General features: G+C 35.0%; 1 protein-coding gene across 2 annotated transcripts in view; it reads left to right on the forward strand.

The window, feature by feature from the left end:
* Nucleotides 1-23,949, forward strand: part of Vps13 (vacuolar protein sorting 13C) — a 426,449-nt gene extending 402,500 nt beyond the window's left edge. For both annotated transcript variants that reach the window (XM_081749100.1, XM_081749101.1), the window contains 4 exons: nt 3,539-3,653; nt 9,071-9,211; nt 13,490-13,651; nt 20,028-23,949. In XM_081749100.1, coding sequence (XP_081605226.1) covers nt 3,539-3,653; nt 9,071-9,211; nt 13,490-13,651; nt 20,028-20,075 — 466 coding nt within the window. In that variant the 3' untranslated portion in view covers nt 20,076-23,949. The remainder of the gene's footprint in view (nt 1-3,538; nt 3,654-9,070; nt 9,212-13,489; nt 13,652-20,027) is intronic.
* The last annotated feature ends 515 nt before the right edge of the window (nt 23,950-24,464 follow it).

Raw genomic sequence — 24,464 nt, forward strand, 5'->3', positions numbered from 1 at the left:
TAGGAACTTCTGACGTATACTTATTTGCACTTTTGATATTTCGTAATCAACGGTTTAGAAGGTGCGTGCCCCACTCAACCGCTTTTTCCCAGGAAAATACGAAACCAAATTACCTCAGTTTACGTCTACAATATCTGTGCACAATTTCATTCACTTCGGTTCACTTCTTCTGGCCTTTCGGGCCTCAACTTTCAGAATTTTGGATGGGGGCTTTTGCCCCCTAAAACAGTTTTTCCACAGAAAATAAAAAACCGGTATTTGTTTATTTTTTGCATATTGTCCTTACACAAAGTTTCGTTACACTCCTTCGTGTCCTTTACACCTCTGACATACTGTTATTAGCACTTTTGATATTTCGTGACCAAAGGTTTGGAGGGGTCCGTGCCCCACCCAACCGTTTCTTCCAGGAAAATACGAAACACGTATTCCCTCATTTTGCGTCTACAATATGTGTGCACAATTTCGTTCAGTTCGGTTCACTTGTTTTTGCCTTTCGGCTGTTAAATTCCAAAATTTTGGATTGGGGCTTTTTCACCCTAAAACCGTTTTCCAACAGAAAATGAAAAAAAAAAATGTATTCGTTTATTTTATGCGTAGTATCTACCTGCCAAATATTATCAAAATCGGATTGTTACACTTGGGAAGTGTTACTTGTTAGAAGTACTGGATGTCAAGCAAACGGTATGGATTTGTATATCGACACACACACACAAAAAAAAAAAAAAAAAAAAAGATTCATCTCTACATACAAAAAAAGAAAAGAAAAAAAGTCCTGACTCCTGAGTGACTGGGTCGAAAAAGTGTAACAACTTTTTCTGGCTAGTCATCCTGAGTGAGTTTCTTCCTGGGTTTTCCTCATTTACACCAAGCAAATGTCGTGAAGGTGCCTAACTTATAGGACCCAGGCCACTTCTTTCCTTGCCCGGATAGTGTGCTCGGCGAGGAATATCATCCCTCATACGTGACGGGCGTAAGGCCGTAGATGCCGATAATGCCCATAAATTTGTGTCAGTACATATCAGTTTTGCAGTTACCATGAAAAATATTTGTTTCTTACCTTTATCTTGGTGAGTATTTTTCTTAAGGAATTTCAATAGCGAAGTACCCAGCTTCCCATCTTCACGAAGTCTCTGTTGTTTCCGCTTCCGGGCCTCTGCACCAGATAACTTCTTTCTTTTCGCTATTTCAGACATATTTCACTTGAAAAATTCGTACTGCACAGTGCACAAACCAATACACACAAGAAATAACCTCGAATATGTTTGATTCTCAAACGATAGATACTCAGAAAGGAAAACGATTGTTTCAAGCGGCAGACAACAATGAACCAAAACGAAGCTGTTGCCAAATTGTTTCTATTTTACAAAGGCAGATATGGGAGAATAAATGGAAAGGGAAGAAAAGGAAGGAGCAAAGATGAGAAAAGGAGAATAAAAGCGATAGATAAATCGAAAAAAACCGTAAAATGGTGTAAAAGGAAGGAAAAATGACGCGTTAAATAAATAAGCGTGGCAAAGTTTCCTTGTCAGTTTTTTTTTTTTTTTTTTTTTTTCTGCTGAAACCAAAGCTTGTCATTTCAATGTGCTTACTTTCTACTGCCATCTCCTTGGGACCTGGTGATGAATGACCATTCTGGTCTGTTTCCGGCGTAATGTCCGTTCCCCTGTGGGGTGTGTCCAGTTTTTGGCATCCGAGCAGAGCCGGCTAAGAGTGTAAGGATATCAGCAGCACTAAAAAGCGCTTCAGAATCATTTCAGTTTAAACATACGATGTCCCTCACGAATCAGGGATGGCAAAAGGAATAAGTGCATCTTGACTTGACGCCACATTCTTTTCTTCTACCGAAGGCGTCTCTTGGCAGTCAGAGGCGACAAAATGAATAATTAATATATCTATAACGCTCTTGGTACATTATTATATCCTTTTTTGTTCTGTCGAAGGCGCCCCTATACAATCAGGGGCGACAAAAGAAATAACTAATTTATCTACAGCGTCCCTTGGTGCAATATTATCTCCTTTTTTTTATTTTATCAAAGGCGCCCCGATACAATTAGGAACGACAAAAGGAATAATTGATATATCTACAGTGCCCATTGGTGTAATAATATCTCCTTTTTTATTCTATCGAAGGTGCCCTTTGGCAGTCAGGGGCAATGAAAGGAATAATTAATATATTTAAAATGCTCCGTCATTGTAACATTATTTCCTTTTTATTCTATCGAAGCAGGCGCCCGTACATAATGAGAGGCGACAAGGAATTTTATATCGCTGCTTCACTGTCATATAAGTAGTTTTTATTTTATTGTATTGTATCAAACGTGCCCTAGACAATCAAGACCAAAAGGAACAGAAAAAGTGTCCATTAGTTATAATAATACAAAGCATTCTGTATTTTGTCGAAGATTTGGCAGTGCATACAAAACACTGCTTTTGTACATAAACTTTTCATTCTTGAATCGGCTGTAAAATAAGGCAAAGTAATCATTAGGCGCCTTCGGCGCCCCCAATAACTTCTACCAGAACTTAGGGAGGGCAATGCCCCCTTCCCCCCGTCTTGTTACGCCACTGTTTGAGCATAACTAAATTGAATAATAAGCATGCATAATTAGTTTAAAATAGAGTATCCGATGATACAATCTACCATTTTCCTCTATGGGTATTCATAATTCAGGATTGTATAATCCTATGTACGATTTTAAATTACATTTGCAAGCATAAGAATTTAATCAATGCTGGTAGGTTTAAATACACATATACAGTCCCGGTAATATAGTTGACAATTCATCAGGGTTTCTATAAAAGTTTACAAGAGATAGAGAAAATAATCGTTAACATAGTTCCTTAATTCCTCCAATGAACAAATTTTTTTTAAGTATAAATATTCATATTTTAAAATTTTAAAATGTATCCCTTGACATATTATTTTAGAAATATACTTTAAAAACTAAGAGAGCTAAATTGTGCCTTCAGTTTTGCTGAGGGGACAGTAGATGATACAGTTCAAAAGTTAAGTATGCAAGAACTAATAAACTAATATTTGAGAAACATATATGTGGACCTGCAGATCATATATTGAGAAAGGAAAAGTATAGATATTTCAATCACAGAGATGATTTTGTAACACGTAACACACATTTCTAATGGTATTTTCCATATTTCAACAAATTAAAAATTCTTAGTACTGTTAAGGAGTATTTGTTAATTATCCGAAAGATGAAACAGATCGTCATTTTTGGAGTAACATTGAAATCAATTATTAACATTTGATTGGAGCTAATAAATCCAGAATTTTTAGTATTAAATAGAATGTATAGTATATTCTGATACAGCTTTCCACTGTGTTATCTCCATACATTATAACTTTTCCACTGTTGTATCTCGTTAAATCATTATCCCCTACTAAAAGTCGAGGATGAACTTCCTTGAAAATACATCATTATTGAATTCGTCTCAGATAATTTCTATAATATTCAGTTACTTCTCTTCAAGTTTTGGCAAATGTGGAAAAGAGACTGTTAAAATCTTCCTCTCTTTATAGAGCAACTGAATTGACGGAAGAAATATCAAGATTGAGGCCTCCAAGATTGTTCCAGGCTGATGGTTTAGTGAGACCTTATGTAAGACATGAAGCTGAAGGGAATCTACTTTTGCAAGTGAGTAGTTGTTTCTGTTATTTCGTAAATCTTCATAGAAAACTTATCAAGAAAGTACGTGAAATGGCTTTCCTATCTCCACCGGTTAATATGATGATAATGGATGGAAACTTATCCTTGTGATTGTAATAGATGAAAATCTTTCCTTACGGTTATAAAAGATGACAAGCTATCCGTACGGTTATAAATGATGAAAACCTATCCTTACAATTATAAGAGTGAACACCTATTCGTATGATTATACAGTTATAATAGATTAAAACCTATCCTTACCACTTATACGTTTGTAATAGATAAAAATCTATCCTTATGATTATATGGTTATAGTAGAAGGGAACCTATCTCTTATGGTTATAAGAGAGAAAAACCTATCATTACGGTTATAATACGAGGAGCAATCATAAAGCTCCCGGAATGTTGTAGTTTTGGCATTTATGATGCAATCACAATGAATCCTGTACAGTACAGTCCTCACCTCAGGTTGCCTAATTATGAATATGACAAGTGTGAATAGCTCATAACAGTCAGTTTACGAGTAGTGTGCCTAAACGGAGAAATATGTGGTGATCAATTGGAGCATTGCCGAATTCGAGCAACGCACAGCATAAAGTTTTTATGCATATTGGGGAAATCTGCTTCAGATCCCTACTTTAATAACCCTAAAGTCAGTTTACGTGACAATGCTTTAAGGGAAACAGCATTGGTACCCGTTTCGTCACCGTAGAAGACATCAAAACCAACGCGCCGGCTGAACTTTGGAAAATACCAAAACAGACCTTTCTTCGGTGTTTACAGCAATCACAGGAGCAGTAGAGTAAGTGTGTGTGCTCCGAAGACGATTAAGTAAATGTATACTTACATTGTGGTAATAGAGAGCTACAACAAAATTCGGGGAACATTTTGATTACTCCTCGTAGATAAAACATATCATTGTGATTATATGGTTATAATAGATGAAAACATATCCTTAACGATTATACTGTTATAATAGATGAGAAATATCCTTAAGATAATATGGTTATAATAAATAAAAATGTATCTCCTTACCGGTTATACTGTTATAATAGATGGACACCTACCTTACGGTTACAATAAATGAAAATCTTTCCTTACAGTTATATGGTTAGAATAGATGAAAACATCCTTACCTTTAGCATATCCAGCTTTTAAAATTTGACGACAGTTGAATCGAGGTCTGAGAGGTACTGCAGATGATACGTCAAATTATAATTCTGAAAACCGAAACCAGAAAAAGGACATTTCACATAGATATTACATAGAATAAACAAAACTGTAGTAGGCAAGGCAACTTATTAGTTCTGTTGAAAGATGTAGACATGAAGAGGCAATGTAGTGACAGAAGTTCGCAAGAAAAAGCAGTTTTCCAAATTTTGCAGTTCTCTGTACCTTGTAGATATGCTGGCGTTTAAAAAGCCAAAAACGCCATTCCTTGAAAAATGTTTACGACGGTCAATATACATCCTTCTCTGCTCAATTGCCGCTCAGTGGAAGCATATATGTAATGCTCGTCGTTACTATTTCAACGAGCAACAGTAGAGCATACGGAACCACTTTTCAAAGTATAGTATTTTTGGCGTTTTAAACGTTCGCATATCAGCAAGGTATAAAGAACAGCAATTAAAAAATAAAAAATAAAATAAAATAAAAACTACTCTTTCTTGCAAATTTCTGTCACTGCATTGACCCTCTGTGTCTACACTTTCCAAACAAAACTAATATCGTGCCTCACCTTCCACACGCTTGTTTATACCCCGATGGCAGAACTTTCTTTGTCTTTGTGCGATGAGCTTTTGTCAGTCAGAAGTTTTCTGCAGGTATTCTGTGAAAATTTTCTACAGAAGAAACACTTATGATTCTTAAAAATACGCTTTACGCGAGTAAAAAACAGTTCAAACTCTATTTATGCGAGTAGTCCGTCCATTTAAGAAATCTACACATAGCAGGTATCTTTTTATACTTTTCTGTTGGCTATTTTTTCTCCTCTGACAATTTTTCTGCACAGGCGCACAGTGCGTCGAGCATATGGGAGTAATGGACAAAAATAAAACAAATAATACTGAAGCTTTTATCACATGTTTATTGTGTCGCAAGGCGCTCTTTGATCACTTAGACTGAAGCAAAGTTGTTCTTGAAGTTATCGAACTTGACAACTGTACTTATATAGAAAATAATATCCCGTTCAGGGACGTCAAAAAACTATGTTAGACATATAAGATTTTATGCAGAGTAGTTCTGACGCGTGATTAGTGTCATACTAAAGAGTTCGACTAACATATGTTTCCTGCACTAGTAAAACCTTTAGTATGACGCTAAACATACGTCACAACGACTCTGCATAAAGCCCTTACTGTTTACGGCACTCGTAAACACGAACCCATATAACTCAAAACTACACAACACTAAAATATAATGAAAAGCAGTGCATGAAATGACTGAAACAGTTCTAGAGTTTTTTCTTTCTTTGTTTTTTTCTTCTTTTTTTTAGATCAGTCAGTACCATCACTGTCTAAGTTATCAAATTCCATAGCGACAGAATTATGAAGCTGGACAGCATCAGTTTTCCAGATCCGTATCTGTCCTCCTTTTCTTTGCGTGAATCTGTATCTTGGAGGGGACAATAGGGTCAGATAGAATAAGCATATGCTTCATCAGTTCTAAATAAGTATTGAAGGGAGAAGTTTTCCGTATAAAGTGTAGCCTAGTGTGACGGAAGACTTTATAGAGACTTCTAAAGCTTCTTCCGCATAACCGACAATCCTTTGGACTATTCGTCATTTCTTGGTGTATTTAATTTCGCTGCTGCTTCTTTGGCAGCAAAGGCAAGCTCCTCTGCCGATTTAGTCGGTACAAGAGGATCTAAGCGCCTTTTCTTTGTTTTTACTGAACACTCTGCGGACTGTTTACTGGTTCTACCGTGAGTACATCAAGCTACATTGGTCTTCACGTTAGTGTGATACCGAGCACTTATCACTGTTGAGACATAGTCCGGAAGTGTACATGCACGATCAAACCACTCTTTATTTTTAGCTAGGAAAACCGACCAAACTCTGTGTGACATCCTCCAGTTTTATTGCTCAAGGTCATATTAATAACTTACTAAATTTCTCTAAACTGTTGTAACATCTTCCGTGGCGTATTCAAGTTTATAACGACTACAAATAGCCTGCATAGATTCCGCTTTCTTCCGACTAGCACTGGTGGTTGTTATCCATCTTTCAAAAATGTCCTTGTTTTTCATGGCGTCTTCTTTCGCAATTTCACTAATTACAGGCAATATTGCGGACACTTGCACATACACTATTGCTGAATCCAAAGGAAATCATTGAAGGAAGATATTTCTGCAGAGATCTCAAGACATGTTTAGGCTTTTTTGAGATATTCCAAATATACCAGTGAAAAAATGATTACCAATCGTTCGTCGTAAAGGAAAGAACGTAGTTGTGCTATAACTTCCCACTAGTGACAAAAAGTCTCACCTTTCGCATTGGTCTGAAACACCAGTGCGATCACTATGTAGAAATTGACTCAGGTCGGTCTAATATAGTAGTTTGCATGCTAATAGTTATCTGCAAGAGTGTCATCTCGACTCGGGTCGGTCTAATGTTATAACTTTGCACGCGCCCTCTGTTGGCTGACAGGTTGTCATCATTTTGTGGCTATGGATTTCTGTCTTTTGAATCATTTGTGCTTCATTCTGTGCTATTTGTAAGTCCGAAGAAAATTGTTTCTTTTCTAATTTTTGTCCATTGGTCGACGCACTGTGAGGCGCGGCAAATTTTCTGCGATCACATCGCAGATCGCGGCATGTTCTGCTATAGGGGTTGATACTATGCAATATCTATATCAAACTGTGATTTTTTGGTTTCAATTCAAGAATTATAATTCGCTATATCATTTGCAGTACCTCTCAGACCTCGATTCAACTGTCGTTAAATTTTATGCTAAAGGTAGGAGTACCTCTTATACACAGCGGTAAAGTTCTCGTGCCAAAATAATAGGATCACAGTGGATACTTAGAAAAATCGGGGATGTTCAGAAACTTTTGAGCGGTAGTGTATGTACTATTATAAACTATTCTGGATAGTCTTTAGTTATTAAAAAATATATATTCCTATCTTCTATTAAAAATACCAATATATAGTATAAGTAATTTTAATTAATATTTTTGAAGTATGAGTATAATGATGTGTGATCAAAACTTTAAAATAAAAATTTTTCGAAAGGAACAAGAGTATGATGATTTGCAGAAACTTCTGACTAATAAATATGGTCTCTGCTTGCAGAAACACTCACAGGGAATTCAAATGAAAGTGCTTCACCAAAACTATATCCTTCGTGGGAATTTTACTGTGTATAATAGAAGTAAATTATTAAATTACTTCAATAAAAAATCGTGAAGTATTAAATCAATACGCTTGAGGAAATATAATTTTTACGTAGTCTTCATATATATATATATATATATATATATATATATATATATATACATATAATTAACCAAGCTTGCTTTATTAATGCTATCATATGTTGTAGTCATTGTATCTTTACCACTGTTTTAAATATATAGGATTTACTAATAAGAACGTTGGAAATTTGAAATCGTGTTCTGGCAACACTGACTGGATAGGCAACATTTATCAATTTACTAATTGGCTATTGGGATTATTCGTGTAAATTATGTATCTATTATAAACTCTTTAACAATAGAAATCTGTATTTTAATATTTCTGTCTTAATAACTCATAGGAATGGCTTCTGAAGGAAAATTCTTATATTGTAGTCTTTACGAATAAAAAATATTGGTACTTTATTTAAAGCATAGGGAAAAAGGAGAAAAAATTATCCCAGAAATGGTATGGAAGTAAACATTGTAGTTATTTCGTCTAAAACGTACACTCATGTCCAAAATGATTGTCGCATATCTATAACTGTCTTCTTGTAAGAATATAATTTGATAATGATTTTGCAGGGTGCTTTTAATACTGATACTATGCGTATAATCGGGAAATGTATATTTGTGTAAATTTGATAGGAAAAGGGTTATAAATACGAAAATTAGAATGAGTAAAACAAAACGTTGCTAAATGGACAAGAAAGTTTTATTGTTCTTATTCACTGCTCTTTTGACATGAAATTTTCTACATACATGTCTTTGCCGATTATACACATACTAACATTATAAGAAATACAGGGCGAATTCGTTATCAAATTATATTCCTAGAACAACATATTTATAGACATGCGACAATAATTTTGGACATGAGTATACAAGACTCCTGCATATCTTGTGGAAAATTCATGTACGATTATCATCGATGCGATATGATGTGCAAAATTAATATGTTTATGCACAGCAAATACTTGTTAAATTATAAGAAATTTATTCTGTTTTGCAGGAAGTGGAGAAAGGAAAATATTCCACGACTGATTTGTATGTATTTCACACAGTTCTAATGGCAGATGGCAAAGATATATTGCTTTTGACTGACAAAAGAGTAATGTACTTCTTTCATAGTGATATGTTTGGACAATGGCAGGTAAGACCTGGTTCATAATTTTTCACACAGTTAAATAATTGATATCTGTTCCATAAACCGATGTTTTTCAGATAAGACATTTAGTTTTTCTTGGACATAGTAAAATAGTTATGTATTGTTTTATCTGTGATGGCAGTTATTACCACTCTTTTAAATATATAGGACTTACTAATAAGAACGTTGGAAATTTGAAATCGTGTTCTGGCTGACTGTATAGGCGAGATTTAACTGAGAGCTAGTATGTGCAGTAGTCTGTAGCAGTTTAGCATGCAGATTTGCAATTGAACAACGTATCGAAATTATTTGAATGTGTTATTTTACTATGGACTTATTGCATGCAAAATTCCCTGGATAAATTCTGTCGAGAAGTGGTAATGTGAATTTGCCGCCCAGATCATGTGATTCCCCCCTCCACACACGTGGATTATTTTGTGTGGATGTATCAAATGAAGGACATTTGAATGACATCATCTTCAAGATATAATGTCATTGACTGCACTACCACTTGTAATTTTCGTCCTATCTCATTTTAAAGTTCTTTCTGTAAACCCAATATATATTTTATATATGTTAGTATTTTAGGTATATATATTTTAGTGTTGTGTTTTATTACTTATATTTATCCAATTATTTGACTAATTAATTTAGCAGCATTTTCAAGGGAACATGTAAGCATGTGTATATATATATATAATGTAACAATACTAAACACATACAATAATTAGATCTGTTTCAGTTTTGAAACTAACGAAAAAGCACTTGGGATATTCCATGTGAAATCAACCAATGAAATGACAAAATCTGACCTGACCATCTTAGATTTTTTTGTAAAAATTGGTGCACAGCTTTATTACAGTGGGAGATGAAAAAATCTCAAATATTATCTCTCTCCTCCTGAAAATGTCCCCATACAGGGTGTTCAAAAATGTCAAAAAAAGGGCATTTTTTCAGTTACAGTGATTATTTAAAATTGTCATAAAATTGTTAATGTGTGCACTAGGGACATGAAACAAACACCACTGGAAAGCTTAAAGACTGCTCTACAAGTTGTATTATGTTGAAAAAAAAATGTAAAATAAAAACTAACACTTCAAAAATTCAAATTTTGAATTTCGCATAGTCCCTGTGAATTTGTTCAAAATCGTCCAGATTGTAGTCTCATATATTTACTAAAACACCACAAAGTTGCATTTTGGTCACTCAATGAGATCCGATTCAAAATTCAACATAAACCAACATTGACCATGCGAATATCTGGATTCAGATCGATAACCATTTGCCTGTTGCTATTTACCTGCAGCGTCAAATAATTTATATTCAATTTCATTTATTTCTTGATGTATTTATTTGAATTTACACAATTATCCACCTTTCAAGTTATATAGAGAGGTATTACGTTTCCGAACAGTACTCAATACAGGTCATTATTCTTGTTAGTCAGTATGGACGTTTCTAAATTTATATTGGCTACACTGATATGTTATTTTCATTCTTTGTTTCAGGATTGCTGTTACAGAACTTATTATGAAAGGGAAGGATATATTTCCTTCCCTTTCACAATATTTGTATCAAATGTATTATGAAACACAGTGACACTGTTTACAATCACTTCACATACTTTCAGCACAAACAATTAGTCAATAAATTATTTTTCCTATTTCAATTATGCACTTCCACATGTCTGTGACAGCAATCCTGAAAGGAAGGAATGAAAAACTCTTATATCAATGTAGCCAATATAAATTTAGAAACGTCCATACTGACTGACAAGAATAATGACCTGTATTGAGTACCGTTCGGAAACGTAATAACTCTCTAAATAACTCGAAAGGTGGATAATTGTGTAAATTCAAATGAATACATCAAGAAACAAATGAAATTTAATATAAATTCCTTCGATACTGCAGGTAAATAGCTACAGGCAAATGGTTATCGATCTGAACCCAGATTTTCACATAGTCAATATCTTGCAATGTTTGGTTTATGTTGAATTTTGAATCGGATCCCATTGAGTGCCCAAAATGCAACTTTGCGGTGTTTTAGTACACACGTGAGATTTTGAACAAATTCACAGGGACATTTCTATGCGAAATTCAAAATTTCAATTTTAATTTGACTTTTTGAAGTATTATTTTTTATTTTAGAGGGTTTATATATATATATATATATATATATATATATTTGGTCTAGGAATTAATTCGTGCGGTTGGTACGCACACATTGAAGCTGTAGTACAAACACAAAATACATAAATACCTTAAGAAAAATATTGTCCATCGCTAGCCACCACTTTCGCCCATCTGTCAGGCAATGTACGGATTCCGTGGCGAAAGAAGTCCTCATCCTTGGAAGCGATCCAGTCAGAGACCCATGTTTCGATATCTTCTGAAGAAGTAAACCGCTGTCCAATCAAATCGTTGTTCATGCAATCGAACAAGTAGTAGTCCGAAGGAGCACCGTCTGGTGAATACGGCGGGTGGGGTAAAACTTCCCATCCGACATTTTCTAAATAGGTTTTGACCGGTTTTGCGACATGTGGGCGAGCGTTATCATGTTGAACAATAAGTTTATCATGTCTGTTCTCCCATTCTGGTCGTGTTCTGGCCAGAGCTTGCTTCAAACGCATTAATTGTCGTCGATAACGTTCTCCATTCATAGTTTCACCCGGTTGCAGCAGCTCATAGTACACCACACCTTTCATATCCCACCATATGCACAGCATAACCTTTGCACAGTGAATATCTCGTTTTGGTTGTGATGGACCTGGTTCACCTGGTTTCACTCAGGCCTTTTTTTCGTTTAGGGTTCTCGTAATGGATCCACTTCTCATCACCCGTAATAATTCGATGCAGAAACCCCTTTCTGCTCTGTCGTTGAAGCAGCAATTCGCAAATGGTTTTTCGTCTTTCAACGTCTCTGTCTTTCAATTCATGTGGAACCCAATGTGACATCTTTTGAATCATTCCCATGGCTTCCAAGCGTTTGGAGACTGTTGTTTGATCAACGCCTAATGCTGCTGCAAGTTGTTCCTGCGTTTGACACGAATCCTGCTCGAGCAATGCTGTCAATTCTTCGTCTTGAAATTTTTTTGGCTGTCCAGCTCGCTCTTGGTCTGCCAAGCCGAAATCACCACTTCTAAACCGTGCAAACCACTTCTGACACGTTCGCTCAGCTAGAGCATGGTGACCATACACTTCCACCAAAATACGATGACTTTCAGTCGCACTTTTCTGCATGTTAAAGTAATGCACCAGGACACCCCGCAAAAACACTTTATCAGGCACAAATTGCGCCATGTTCACTTAACTACAAACTGGTGTTGTTGACGCTTTAATCCACTGCCCTATACTACGAACGATACGCGATGACAGGGGTTTGCAACACATGTGTGGATACACGGAACTGTGGGACGCTCCGTTCGTTGCGCCATCTCTTGTCCACCCGCACGAATTAATTCCTAGACCAAATATATATATATATATATATATATATATATATATATATATAATACAACTTGTAGAGCAGTCTTTAAGCTTTTCAATGGTGTTTGTTTCATGTCTCTAGTGCACATATTAACCATTTTATGATAATTTTTAATAATCACTGTAACTGAAAAAATTCTTTTTGACATTTTTGAACATCCTGTATGGGAGCACTTTCAGAAGGGGAGAGGTAATATTTGGAATTTTTTTCATCTACTGTAATAAAGCTGTGCACCAATTTTTACAAAAATCTGAGATTCTCCAGTCTGATGACTTGTTGATTTGACATGGAATGTCCCACTTATAATTTTTTCAGATATGGGATTTTAAGTAACAATGTGTAAGATTGCTGAAGTACATATAATAACATTACATATACATTTTCTTCTTCTTCCTTTTATCTTTCATCAGCATCTTCTTCTTTGTATATTTAATCAAGGAAATCCATGCTTTGCCATCTTGTCATCAACCACTTACACTTCAATAGCTTCTCTTAGAATTTTTTTCAGAATAGCTGCTGGATGTGCCATTTTCTCATATTCAAACTGTATTGTTGTCCTTCCATAATCTTGTATTTCCTGCTACTAGTGATTTAATAGAATACCCATATTTCTGTTTAATTCAACCTAGGTCAGTTCATCGTAACTAAAAGACTTATTTATTTAACAGTTGTGCCTCAAGTTGTTAAACAAAATGAGTTATATTTATGTATAATGCGTTTCCATTCCAGTTTCAACTTACAGTAAGACCACTGTTCGTCTATATTTATAATTGAAGTTATCTCTTTTCTTTAAAGGTGGAATGGCAATACACATGGAAAGAGCTAAAAGCACCACCAAAAACGGTAGACAAAGGAATTTTTCTCTCAACTGGAGATAGCAAGAAAAAGGTGTTAGGAATGTTTGGTTCAGCACAGAGTGGAAAACTTCTCTTGATACCCGAACAAGAGAAGAAACAGGTAATTCCAGGCATAGAGATTTTTTTTTTTTTTTTTCAAATAAATTGTTTTGATACAAAATAAGAGCACACGCCATTTCTTAAGTATTAATTTATAATCTTATTCAGGGAAACTAAAGGTAGAAAGAGAGAGAAAAGAACTTGCCCACTCTGTCGTTACCTTTAAGTGTCTTTTGTTCGATCCTGTTTGTGTGCCTGTTTATTGCGACTAAAGCACACTCATGTATTTTTATATTGAATTATTATAACTCAGTAATAAACGCAGATGACTAGTGTAGAAGAATAAATAACCAGCACAATGACAAATAAAATTCGCAAGCTATTCAAGGGGTTAGTTTATTTGGTAATTTGAAAATATGCAACAGATAATAAAGAGAAGACATTGGGTAACTTGAAGAACAAAACCAGCGTATTTCCTCTCATAGACAAAGGATGTGTTCTTATCACTCTTCTAACGATGTAAGGGTAAACAGAGAAAGTTGAATGTTACCTAAAACATTTTTTTAAAATGAGTTAGATACAGATACGCGCTACATGTAAGGAAAAGATAGAAATCCTATAAAGTAATTCTGAAAAAACGAAGTAGGAAATTCATAATGAACTGAAAAACTGCAACATTTGAAAGTAATCTAGTCGTATAATACAAGATTTGACAACAAAATTCCAGGACTGATGCTGGAATTCTGAAACTGCTAATGACAGAAAATTGTTTACTATGTGAGATTAAGTTTGCAGGACATGGAACAAAGTGCTAATATTATTGTTTACTGTAAGTTGGGAAATCAGTAGCAAATACTTACAATGATCAGAACTGTTTACTGTGAGAATGCCCAATCTCGTGGTTGTGTGTTTGAATAGTAGACCCGATTTCGTGATGGACGTGAAGACATTTCTTATGACCCCAGAGGTGGACATTTGTCAACAATTGTTTAGAAGATAATGTGTAGCATGTTGGCGACCTGCTGCAGTCACCGTACATCAACCGTGAAACTATCCGGTACAACCTAAACGATATAGGGCATTTTCGCGGTAAACACTTCTGATCGTCTTGTAGGTGTAACTTAAAACAAAACTTAATGTTTACTTTTGCACAGAGTGTCTTCGCTGACCGATATTGAGAAGGGCATACATATGCTGCCTTTACCAAAGCTTCACATGTCCTGCAAATTTCACATATAGCGTTAATCTCACATGATAACCAGTTTGCTGTCATTGGCAGTTATAGAGTACCAGTGTCAGTTCTGGAACCTTATTGTCAAACTTCATATTTTGAAACAAGATTTGGCTAGAGCCAGCGCTGAAGGTTACGAATCACAATTGAATCCGAGCAGTAGGGACAAATGATGTGCCCAGAAGCAGCAGAAATTAACAAAAGAAGAATGACGTAGTAGTAGTTCTAAAAGGTTGCATCCGACCTCATTGGTCTTGATTATTAGCCTTCTGCGAGTCCAGACCTTAGTCTGTTGGACTACAGATTATAATCAATGCTTGAAGGAATGATTTGCGTGAAATGGTGTCCCAGTATCGCCAGCCTCAAGTACTCCTTAGTTGCAATAGCATCATGTATCCCGTTGGATATCAGATGTGTGACTCAACTTAAAACTTATGACAAGATTAGGTAGGAAGAAACATTAACAGTATTCCCACTTACATGGTGAGCACAGGTTCCCTGATTTTTTCCAGGTCTATATACAGGGTATTTCAAAACAACACCGACAACGTTTGGGAGGTGATTTCTGACACCAAAATAAGACAAAAAGTATAGACCAACATGGGTGCACAGATACTTTCTTTTGAAGTTATAGCCTGCCGAACACATGAAAAATTGAACTTTAACCCTTTAGGGATCCTATGGTACAATTTGTACCATATGCACTTTTCATGGTACATTGCGTTATTTCTCTTCTATTTGAGCTTTTTCGTCCGGGCTTTTTTTGTTTTCCAAGTCCAGAGGCCTTGTAGAAGACATTACGTATGGTTTCAGACCGTCCTGCGTCCAGACATAGGAGGTGATGACGTCATAAGTCAAAAATTTATTTTCTCATTTTCTAAGCCTATGTTCAATATTTTTTGGCGGGCTTATTTTTCTACGTAGAAGATTGAAATTTTGCACAAACATTCAGTCCACCGAGTAGTATTTACCAGATTTTTTGTTCCGATGTCAGTGCTAAAACAGGGGGGGAACCAGAGGGGCAAAGGGGTAAAAATAGGGATTTTTTACCCCCAAAATCCCGTATTTCGTCATTTTCCCGCCAAAAAACATGATAGGACCACGTGAGTCATACCGTCTGAAAGGCCGTTCAATTCTGAACAGAACGACGGTCGAATTATTATTCTAGGGTAATTAGGGCCGTCTCAGAGAATTTTTATCCAAATATACTTCTGTATAGGTTAAAGTGGGGCATGGTAGGGACATTTTTTCTGGCGGGCCTATTTTTTCACGTAGAAGATTGAAATTTTGCACAAACATTCAGTCTACCGAGTACTATTTACCAGATTTTTTGTTCCGATGTCAGTGCTAAAACAGGGGGGGGGGAACCAGAGGGGCAAAGGGGTAAAAATAGGGAATTTTTACCCCAAAAATCCCGTATTTCGTCATTTTCCCGCCAAAAAAACATGATAGGACCACGTGAGTCATACCGTCTGAAAGGCCGTTCCATTCTGAAGAGAACGACGATCGAATTATTATTCTAGGGTAATTAGGGCCATCTCAGTGAATTTTTATCCAAATATACTTCTGTATAGGGTAAAAGTGGGGCATGGTAGGGAAATTTTTTCTGGCGGGCCTATTTTTTCACGTAGAAGATTGAAATTTTGCACAAACATTCAGTCCACCGAGTAGTATTTACCAGAAGTTTTTTTCTGATTTCTGCGTAAAAACAGGGGGGGGGGTCCAGAGGGGCAAAAGTTGAAAAAAGGGAAATTTTGCCCCAAAAATCCCTTTTTTCAGGAATTTCCCGCCTTAGATACATGATGGAGACATATGAATGGTACCGCCTGAAAGACAGTTCTATTCTGAACAGAATGATTGGCGGATTATAGTCCTAGGGTAATTAGGGATGTCTCAGGAATTTTTTTCCCTGAGATCATAGTGTTTTATGGTACTTTGGGGCACTGTGGGAATTTTTGATAAAAATTCTCTCGTCCTTACTATTCAAGATAGAAACTTGAAATTTGGCACACACATTCAGTATACCAAGTACTATTTCTCAGATTTTTTTTTAGATGGCTACGATCACACAGGGGGGGTCCAGGGGGGCCAAAGTTCGAGGAAAAAATTTTTCCCTCCGAAATTTTCACTTTGACATTTTTTCCCCGCTTCTGGTATATGGTATGAGCACGCAAGTGGTACCATTTGAAAGCCAGCTCTATTCTGAAAAGAATGAGGTATGAACCATGATCCTAGGATAAATAGTGACGATGCAGTAGCTGCTTGACTGAAAGTCTAAAAAATAGCCCATAAAGCCAGGATCAAAAAAGGGTTAAAGGGCCATAGCTCCAAAACTATCGGACCTACCGCAGTCGAGTCAAGACTTCACTTAGGCTGCACTATCCAAAAATAAATGTTTCAGAATCCTAAGGTACTTACGCAGCAATTTCTGCAGAGGAAGTTTGGCTACGGGCATATAACTTGAACTACTCACTAACCACCTCTATAAAAAATGTTGTGGAAGTATCGCAGGATTGTGAAGCATGGATATTTGGATAGGGGACATACCCGAGTGAAATCTAAGTGAAGAGACCCAAGAAGTCTACCCAAGAGTTCTAAGTGAAGTCTTGACCCGACTGCGGTAGGTCCCATAGTTTTGGAGCTATGGCCCTTTAAATTTCAATTTTTCATGTTTTCGACAGGCTATAACTCCGAAAGAAAGCATTTGTGCACCCAGGTTGGTCTGTAGTTTTTGTCTCATCTTGGTTGTCAGGAATCACCTCCCAAACGTTGTCGGTGTTGTTTTGAAACACACTGTATAACGTAAAAAAGCAGCCATTTTTCCCGACCAAGGAGTTCCTCATGTATATATATCGGATGTTCTAAAAATGGCGCACACGGACCACAGAGCACTATTCGACAGGTCAAAATAAAGCGAAAATGTTATATGATGAAATACCCTGCCATCAAGAGTTACGTCAATTGTTACGCTAAGTGGCTCTAGTGTCGACGTCTATCGACTTAAGCTGTAATCTGACAAGAATCAATGTAATTATTTGATGGGTTGGTAGATCTACTGTATGGTTCTTTATCTGCGACGTTGGCACTTACTGCATTTTACGTTTCCAGGGGAGGACTCGGAAGGTATATAAATACGTACATATATATTTTCCGCTTTGTTTTCACTTTTATATATATATCGAGAGAGAAATTTTGCAAAACAAACTGGTTTGTCTTATAAGGTATCCTTTACCAAAGAACTGGATAAGACAAAAAGAAAAATAGGTTCTGAGAAAAAAAAATCCGTATTTAAAATTCCCTGACTTCTCTTGGTTTTTTAATGAAATTCCCCGACTTCCAGGACTTTTTACGAGTAACCTGAATTCCCCGACTTAATCAGAATTTCCACACCCATTTTTGTTATTATTTTTTTTAATTACCGTAAGTGCGGGCTACTTGGACCCTTAAGGGGCTACTTGGACCCATACCAAAAACTCGTTTAAAGTCCCATATGCAATGGAATAATGAGTGAGTTCAGAGTTAGATCCGTTAGATAGGATCAAAATGCAGGCGTACACACATTGAAACTAGTTCTATGGTAGGCTACGATTTAGCAGCATTGGCGAGAAAGGTCGTTGACGAAAACAGTGTATTTATTGACCGCCAAACTTTTATGTGTGGACACTATTTGCAAGGAAGTGGAACCAATGCTAAGTAAACATATAAGTAGTTACATATAGGTTCATGAAACTGACATGGTAAACTTTTTCATATACAATAAGATGTGTGCGTAATTGCATTATTTATGAAGTGTGTACATATGACCTGGAAAACATGGATATTTTGTCCCACCACATCTTTTGTTATCTTTATCCCACCCCATCCTTTGTTATCTTTATATATGAAAAATAAAGATCTGTTGTCACGTGTCACACAAGTAAAAACTTTTCGTTGTGTCCTTAAGGATACCGGTACAAAATGGTACATCAATATAAAAGATTGCCTGCAGGTCGAAAATATGCTGATTTTTCATAACAGCTTGAAGAATGTTTACCAGCAATTCAGTCGAAGAAAATGTCGCAAAAGGAAACAGAAGTTCACTTCAAGATAAGTCGTTCCACCATAGAAAGAAGATTAAAGAACAGGTCAAGGCAGAATCCGGGCCATCTGAAAGTGTTCACTGAAGAAGAAGAATTAGCCTTCGCTAGTCATCTTGATAAAGTTTGTGTTTTCGGATTCCTCGTTAATTAACTTGATTTGAGATTTATTGTGAAGTTCTATTTAGCCATGCATGGGAGAACTGTCATTGCTTTCTAAGACAATCTTCCCAGTCGAGATTGGGTGAAGTTATTTTAGAAACTGCACCTCCAGTCAACGACTAGATTCGCTGCTAATATAGATAGGGCTCGTGCAGCTGTAGAAGAAAACGTAATCAGCTATTACAGTCATTATATTTGATAGTACCTCTTAAAATGTTCTCTTTGTGGTTTGCAGTAAATAAAAAGTGTTGTTCTTAGAACACCTACGTCCTACATAGTTCCAGAGCAGATTTCAATGGTTTTCTGTAGGAAAATATGGGGGTGGGTTCAAGTAGCCCGAACGCGAGTCTTACTTGGACCCATTTTTTACAATAATCGCCTGTGCTTTGTTTTCAATATATGTAAATAAAACTGTCCTTGATATGTACAATAAAGCCTGTAGTTCCACTTAATATGGGTTATGACTATAACTTTCGAGTTTTCGTGGATGAAAACAGGCCGAAAGAACGAATTTATTGCAAAATTGGGTCCAAGTAGCCCGCATCTACGGTACTTGACGTTAGGAATATATTTCCAGTTTCTAGTTGTTGTTTTTTTTTTTTTTTTTTTTTTTTTATTTTTTTTATAAGTTTTAATTCAACCGGAATTTCACTTCATTCATGTGACGTATTAAAGAATTTGTATGTGTCTCAGATTGTAATTTTACATTTACGAATATTTAAGCACGTATTTACAATCATAGGTAGGAATTTATAATTGGCCAATCACATATTTATAAAAATATTTCTGGATGATCCGTTGAATTGCTCTGTTGTCCAAAATTAGAATACATGGTTTAAAAGGTAACCTCAACAAAAACTGAACATGTTGAAATGTCATAAAGTTTATTTTGTATTTTTAAGGTATTAAATATAATTGTACCTGAAAATAATTTAACAATATATTGTATAACTGTCTGCTTTTTTCAGTGGGTAGAGAAGAAAATGCAAGAACTGTACAAACAAGCGACTAAGTGAAATAAAAATGAATACACATATAAAATCTCTGAAGCAACTCTAGAAGAGAAGAAAACTTGAAGTTCTGCCAGCAGAAGAAGTAACGCATTTACTTGCATTTTTCTACATAAATTACCAGCTTTATGAAGCTTATCCTGGGCTAAAATAATTTTAACTTGTTGTTCCTTTCATGTGTTCGCTAAAGGAAGTAAAAACTGCCATTGTGATTTGACTGAATTTATTAATCTAAGAATAGGAATAAAAATAAATAATATCTTGAAAAATCGAGTGTGGTTGATGCTTCTTGTAATAATAATAATAATAAAGTTTTATAGTTTCAATTTTATGAAGAAAAAAGAAAACTTGAGAATTAACACATCAGTTTTGCTTGAAATTCATAAATGAAGATGATGTACTTCGTATATTTAGAATATCTGCCATGTGCCTTGTATGTATGTAATGAAGACTTTTGTATAATTTTTCCCTTTGTAATGTCTGTGATTTTTTTAAGTACTTTTTTTTTGTTACTTTCCTATGCATAATAACAACAATTTGTGTATATAAAGTCTTCTGTCGTAAGTTTGTGTTATATATAGTTGTGAAGTTGTTGAGGAGAAATTAGTTACTAATAATACTTTAGATTGAATTTTTGCTAGGGAAAACAAATAATAATTCTCATGGTAATCGACGTGAATTTTTAATTTCTTTCGAGCTTCCTCTAGTTGTGATCTTTTACAAGATTTCTATAAAGGCTCTAACAGCTAATATTGTTAAGACTTAAACATTTGGAACAGAAAAAATCAGTAGCACAACCGATTAATAATTATTAAAGCTCTGACGCTTTAAGTAGACATGAAAAATAAAAGTATACAATTTTGTAATGAAAGTATATTCTGAACAAAATTATGTAGTTTTATGGGTATTATTTGTTGAATGCTATTTTTTAAATATGTTATACTCCAAGTTACCTTGAATAAACATCTATTCGAAGTTATATAATAAGAAAAACCATAATCATACTTTTAATTAATTCACGTTACTTAATTGTGGAGTGTTGTAACGAAATAACCCTGCTTGGAAAGTTAATTTATTGGCATGTAGAAAAATTTACATAATTGCGAATTACATAATTAAATGTACTTTCAGAAGGAATTAGGATACCGCCACCTCCTCCGTCGTTAAAAATTCTATTCCGTTTCAGTCATTCCTAAACGTTATCTTGCATACAAGATACTGTTTCAGAAATTGAAAGTAACCATAAGACGTGTTTGCTAGTTAATAGAATTGCTATGTGCATGAAGAATAATATGCGAGTAATGTTAACGTTTACTTAGCACATACATGACGACAGGTACGTTAAAGTGTAGAATTCAGGAAAGCCGTATGATAAATTTTGAGGCGAGCTTAATGCAAATAAGGTACAGTACAAAAGAAGCCAGAGTAGAAATCTGTTAGACCAGCTACCATTTCTATAGGCTTTAAATTTAATTTATCTTTAAAATGTTGTATTTATGAATCTTTTTACAAGTCAAGCTTAAATGAAATTATTCAAAATAACTACTAAATTACATGAGGAGTGTTTAGTAAAGAACTGAATGAGAAATAAATTTCAGGTACTAAACTTTTTTTTCTTAAGTGATTGAAATTTCAATTGTCAGAAGTTTCTATTTCTGTAAAATCCTCTCCGAGGAGGATGTAGTGATGGGATGAAATATCCTGCAGTGTTATCATCCTTCATATATTGCCCTTAAAGTTCGTTTACATGATAAACAGAAACTTGATATCAAAAGCTTTTCATACAGGTATACCATGCTAAGACGTTCAGTTCAGCATTACCTTATAGGGAATTGAGAGGCTTGTTATGTCGAAACTATGGAATTTTTGGTTCTAAAGATTTAAGTGCAGTAAATTACGAATTTTAGTAGGAAAATCAAACCATATAATTATTAATAAGATATTATCTAAATTAGTCAGAAGTACTTAATAATAAATTTTATATATGTATATATATAGTGTGTGTGTCTGTCATTAAAAGAAACTTATAAATTTGTATGATGAACTTGTTTATAAAAGCGTTATTTCTGCTTTATAAATAAAGATTAATTCATTGTGTTAGATGCAAAAATAGTCATTACGAGTTTAAATAATTAAGACTTCCTTGCATGATAATATGACAGGCTGCATGTTTGTTGAGGCCAAGTCTTAGCACAGAACAGTTCATGGAACATATAGAATCATCATAAAAGAGTAAAGGTAACTGTCTGAAGCTCCATGATATTACTATATGTCAATTGCAGAAAAGTGGATGTAATAGTGCAATTACCAACATTATGGATAAGTTCGTAAAACACAGTCGAAATAAGCGATTTAACTAATCACAACCTGAAACACACACACGCATGATATTTAGATGATGATTTTGAACTATTTCTACAATCGGCTCTGTATATATATAGAATGAATAGTTGTATATTTACTGGAACGCAGGCCACCACAGAGGTTTGCTTTGAAAATAATAAATATGTGCCGAATTCTGTTCTTTACTCGAACACCTCTTGTATAATAAGAACTTAAGCTAACGACTACATACATTACTGTGGAGGTAGTGCATTCCGTCTAGTCGTTTTCTGCTAAAAGTTTCATTTAAGCAAACTATCATTCATGAATACAGACATTAGACTAAATCCTTGATATAATGTATATTTTGTTAAACAATCCATTGCTGCTGTAAAACATCGATCGGTATTCTAAAGCAATCTATTCGTTGAAGACTTAAAGCAAATCAAGGTAATAAGTGCCACTTTGTAATTCGAGTGTACTCATCCCGATAAAATATAGAAGAATCGAACATTACACGTGATCCTTTGGCGATGCTTATAGGTAACGGATCGCATACGCCTGGAAGTGAATTAAGAAAAAAAAAAAGCGTTATCCTCGAGTTTGCGAATGGCACCTAGATCTTTATTTATTTAAGTCCTGAATTATCTTTCTTTTCTTCATTCTTGAAAAATAAGTGCGTAAAATTTGTAAAATATGTTAAATATATTAAGAGTTGAACTTGATTTAATGTTTGGGAATTTTCATTAACGTCTTTTTCATGGGTATTACAATGATTTATATTTCACTAGACACTGTTTATCCCTATTTATGAATAATTTGCAGTAGGTAGTAAGTATGAACTATATATTTTGTTCATATACTAGAATTTAATGAAGGAAGGAACTAATAGTGTGAAAATTGTTAAGCTATTACAAGATCATCAGACAGTATTGTGAAAGAATGTCTCTTTCTAACAATCGTATATTGGCCCAGGAAACATCAGAGTGCCATATTTTTAATACATTTTTAAAATGGAAACCTAGTTGTTCAAGTAATATTGCTGATAAATATATTATTGTTTGTAAGATTTTAAAATGAAGAAAACCAGGTACGACCAAAGAGAATAATGATTTTGCTTTGGGCATTAAATAAATCATATATATGCAACTTATTTGCTACAAAGAGAGAGACATCACATATTGTTCCTTTCCTTTATAATTAACTTGTTAATGCGTGTTTCTGCACATGTTAGTGGGTGAAAGTATATATATTTATAATAACGTTATGACTGTAATTTGATAGTGAGATTTCTTTTTGCATTATTCACCGTACCGAATTAAAGTTATTTTTTGTACCTGCACGCTCTATTCCATTCTTAAATTGTTGCTCTTAAATAGATTTAAGAATACAAAGACATTGCAACAATGCTTTGTTGTTTGTTGATCTATAAGTGTACACTAACGGTTGTATGGAATATCATTTGTGTTGTATTTGACGAATTTATCAAATGTTTTCTAGTCGAACTGCAAGCTTTTCATACCAAAACACAAATAATAAAGTCTCTTTTTTTATGGCGTATCTTTTTTTCAATAGCTGCATTATCCTTTTTTTTTTTTTTTTAACGTCCCACGATTATAGTTCGAGGCTGAGGCAGATTGTGATAAGAGAATGAACGAAATAGTGGAATAAATCTGGAGAACCCCAAAAGAAACTAAGGACACTGTGTTTGTCCACTTATAGCGTATTGCGATCAAATCAGGGGTGAGCACTCTACCACCTATCCACTGTGGCTCCTCCATTATCCTTACTGAAATAAGATTATTTCTTATAACTTTATATTCATACATTACAAATAAAATTAAAGTATTACTTAAGTTTATGCACTCTTGGCTAAACAAAACATGATGAATAAGCCTTGATGAAATAAAATCTAGTTTTCGTCCCACACTTATGCCGTGTAGGCTGAAGGAGACGGCGGTATGAGAATGAATGAAATGGTGAAATAAAGAAAGTGGGAGGAAACGAGGAAACCTTCGTATGCGGTATTGGTCCATCACAAAGTCCACGTGACACGAATTGGGATCGAATCAG

Source organism: Thermobia domestica, chromosome 2 (assembly GCF_964235325.1).
Source record: "Thermobia domestica chromosome 2, izTheDome1.hap1.1, whole genome shotgun sequence".
Classification (NCBI taxonomy): domain Eukaryota; kingdom Metazoa; phylum Arthropoda; class Insecta; order Zygentoma; family Lepismatidae; genus Thermobia; species Thermobia domestica.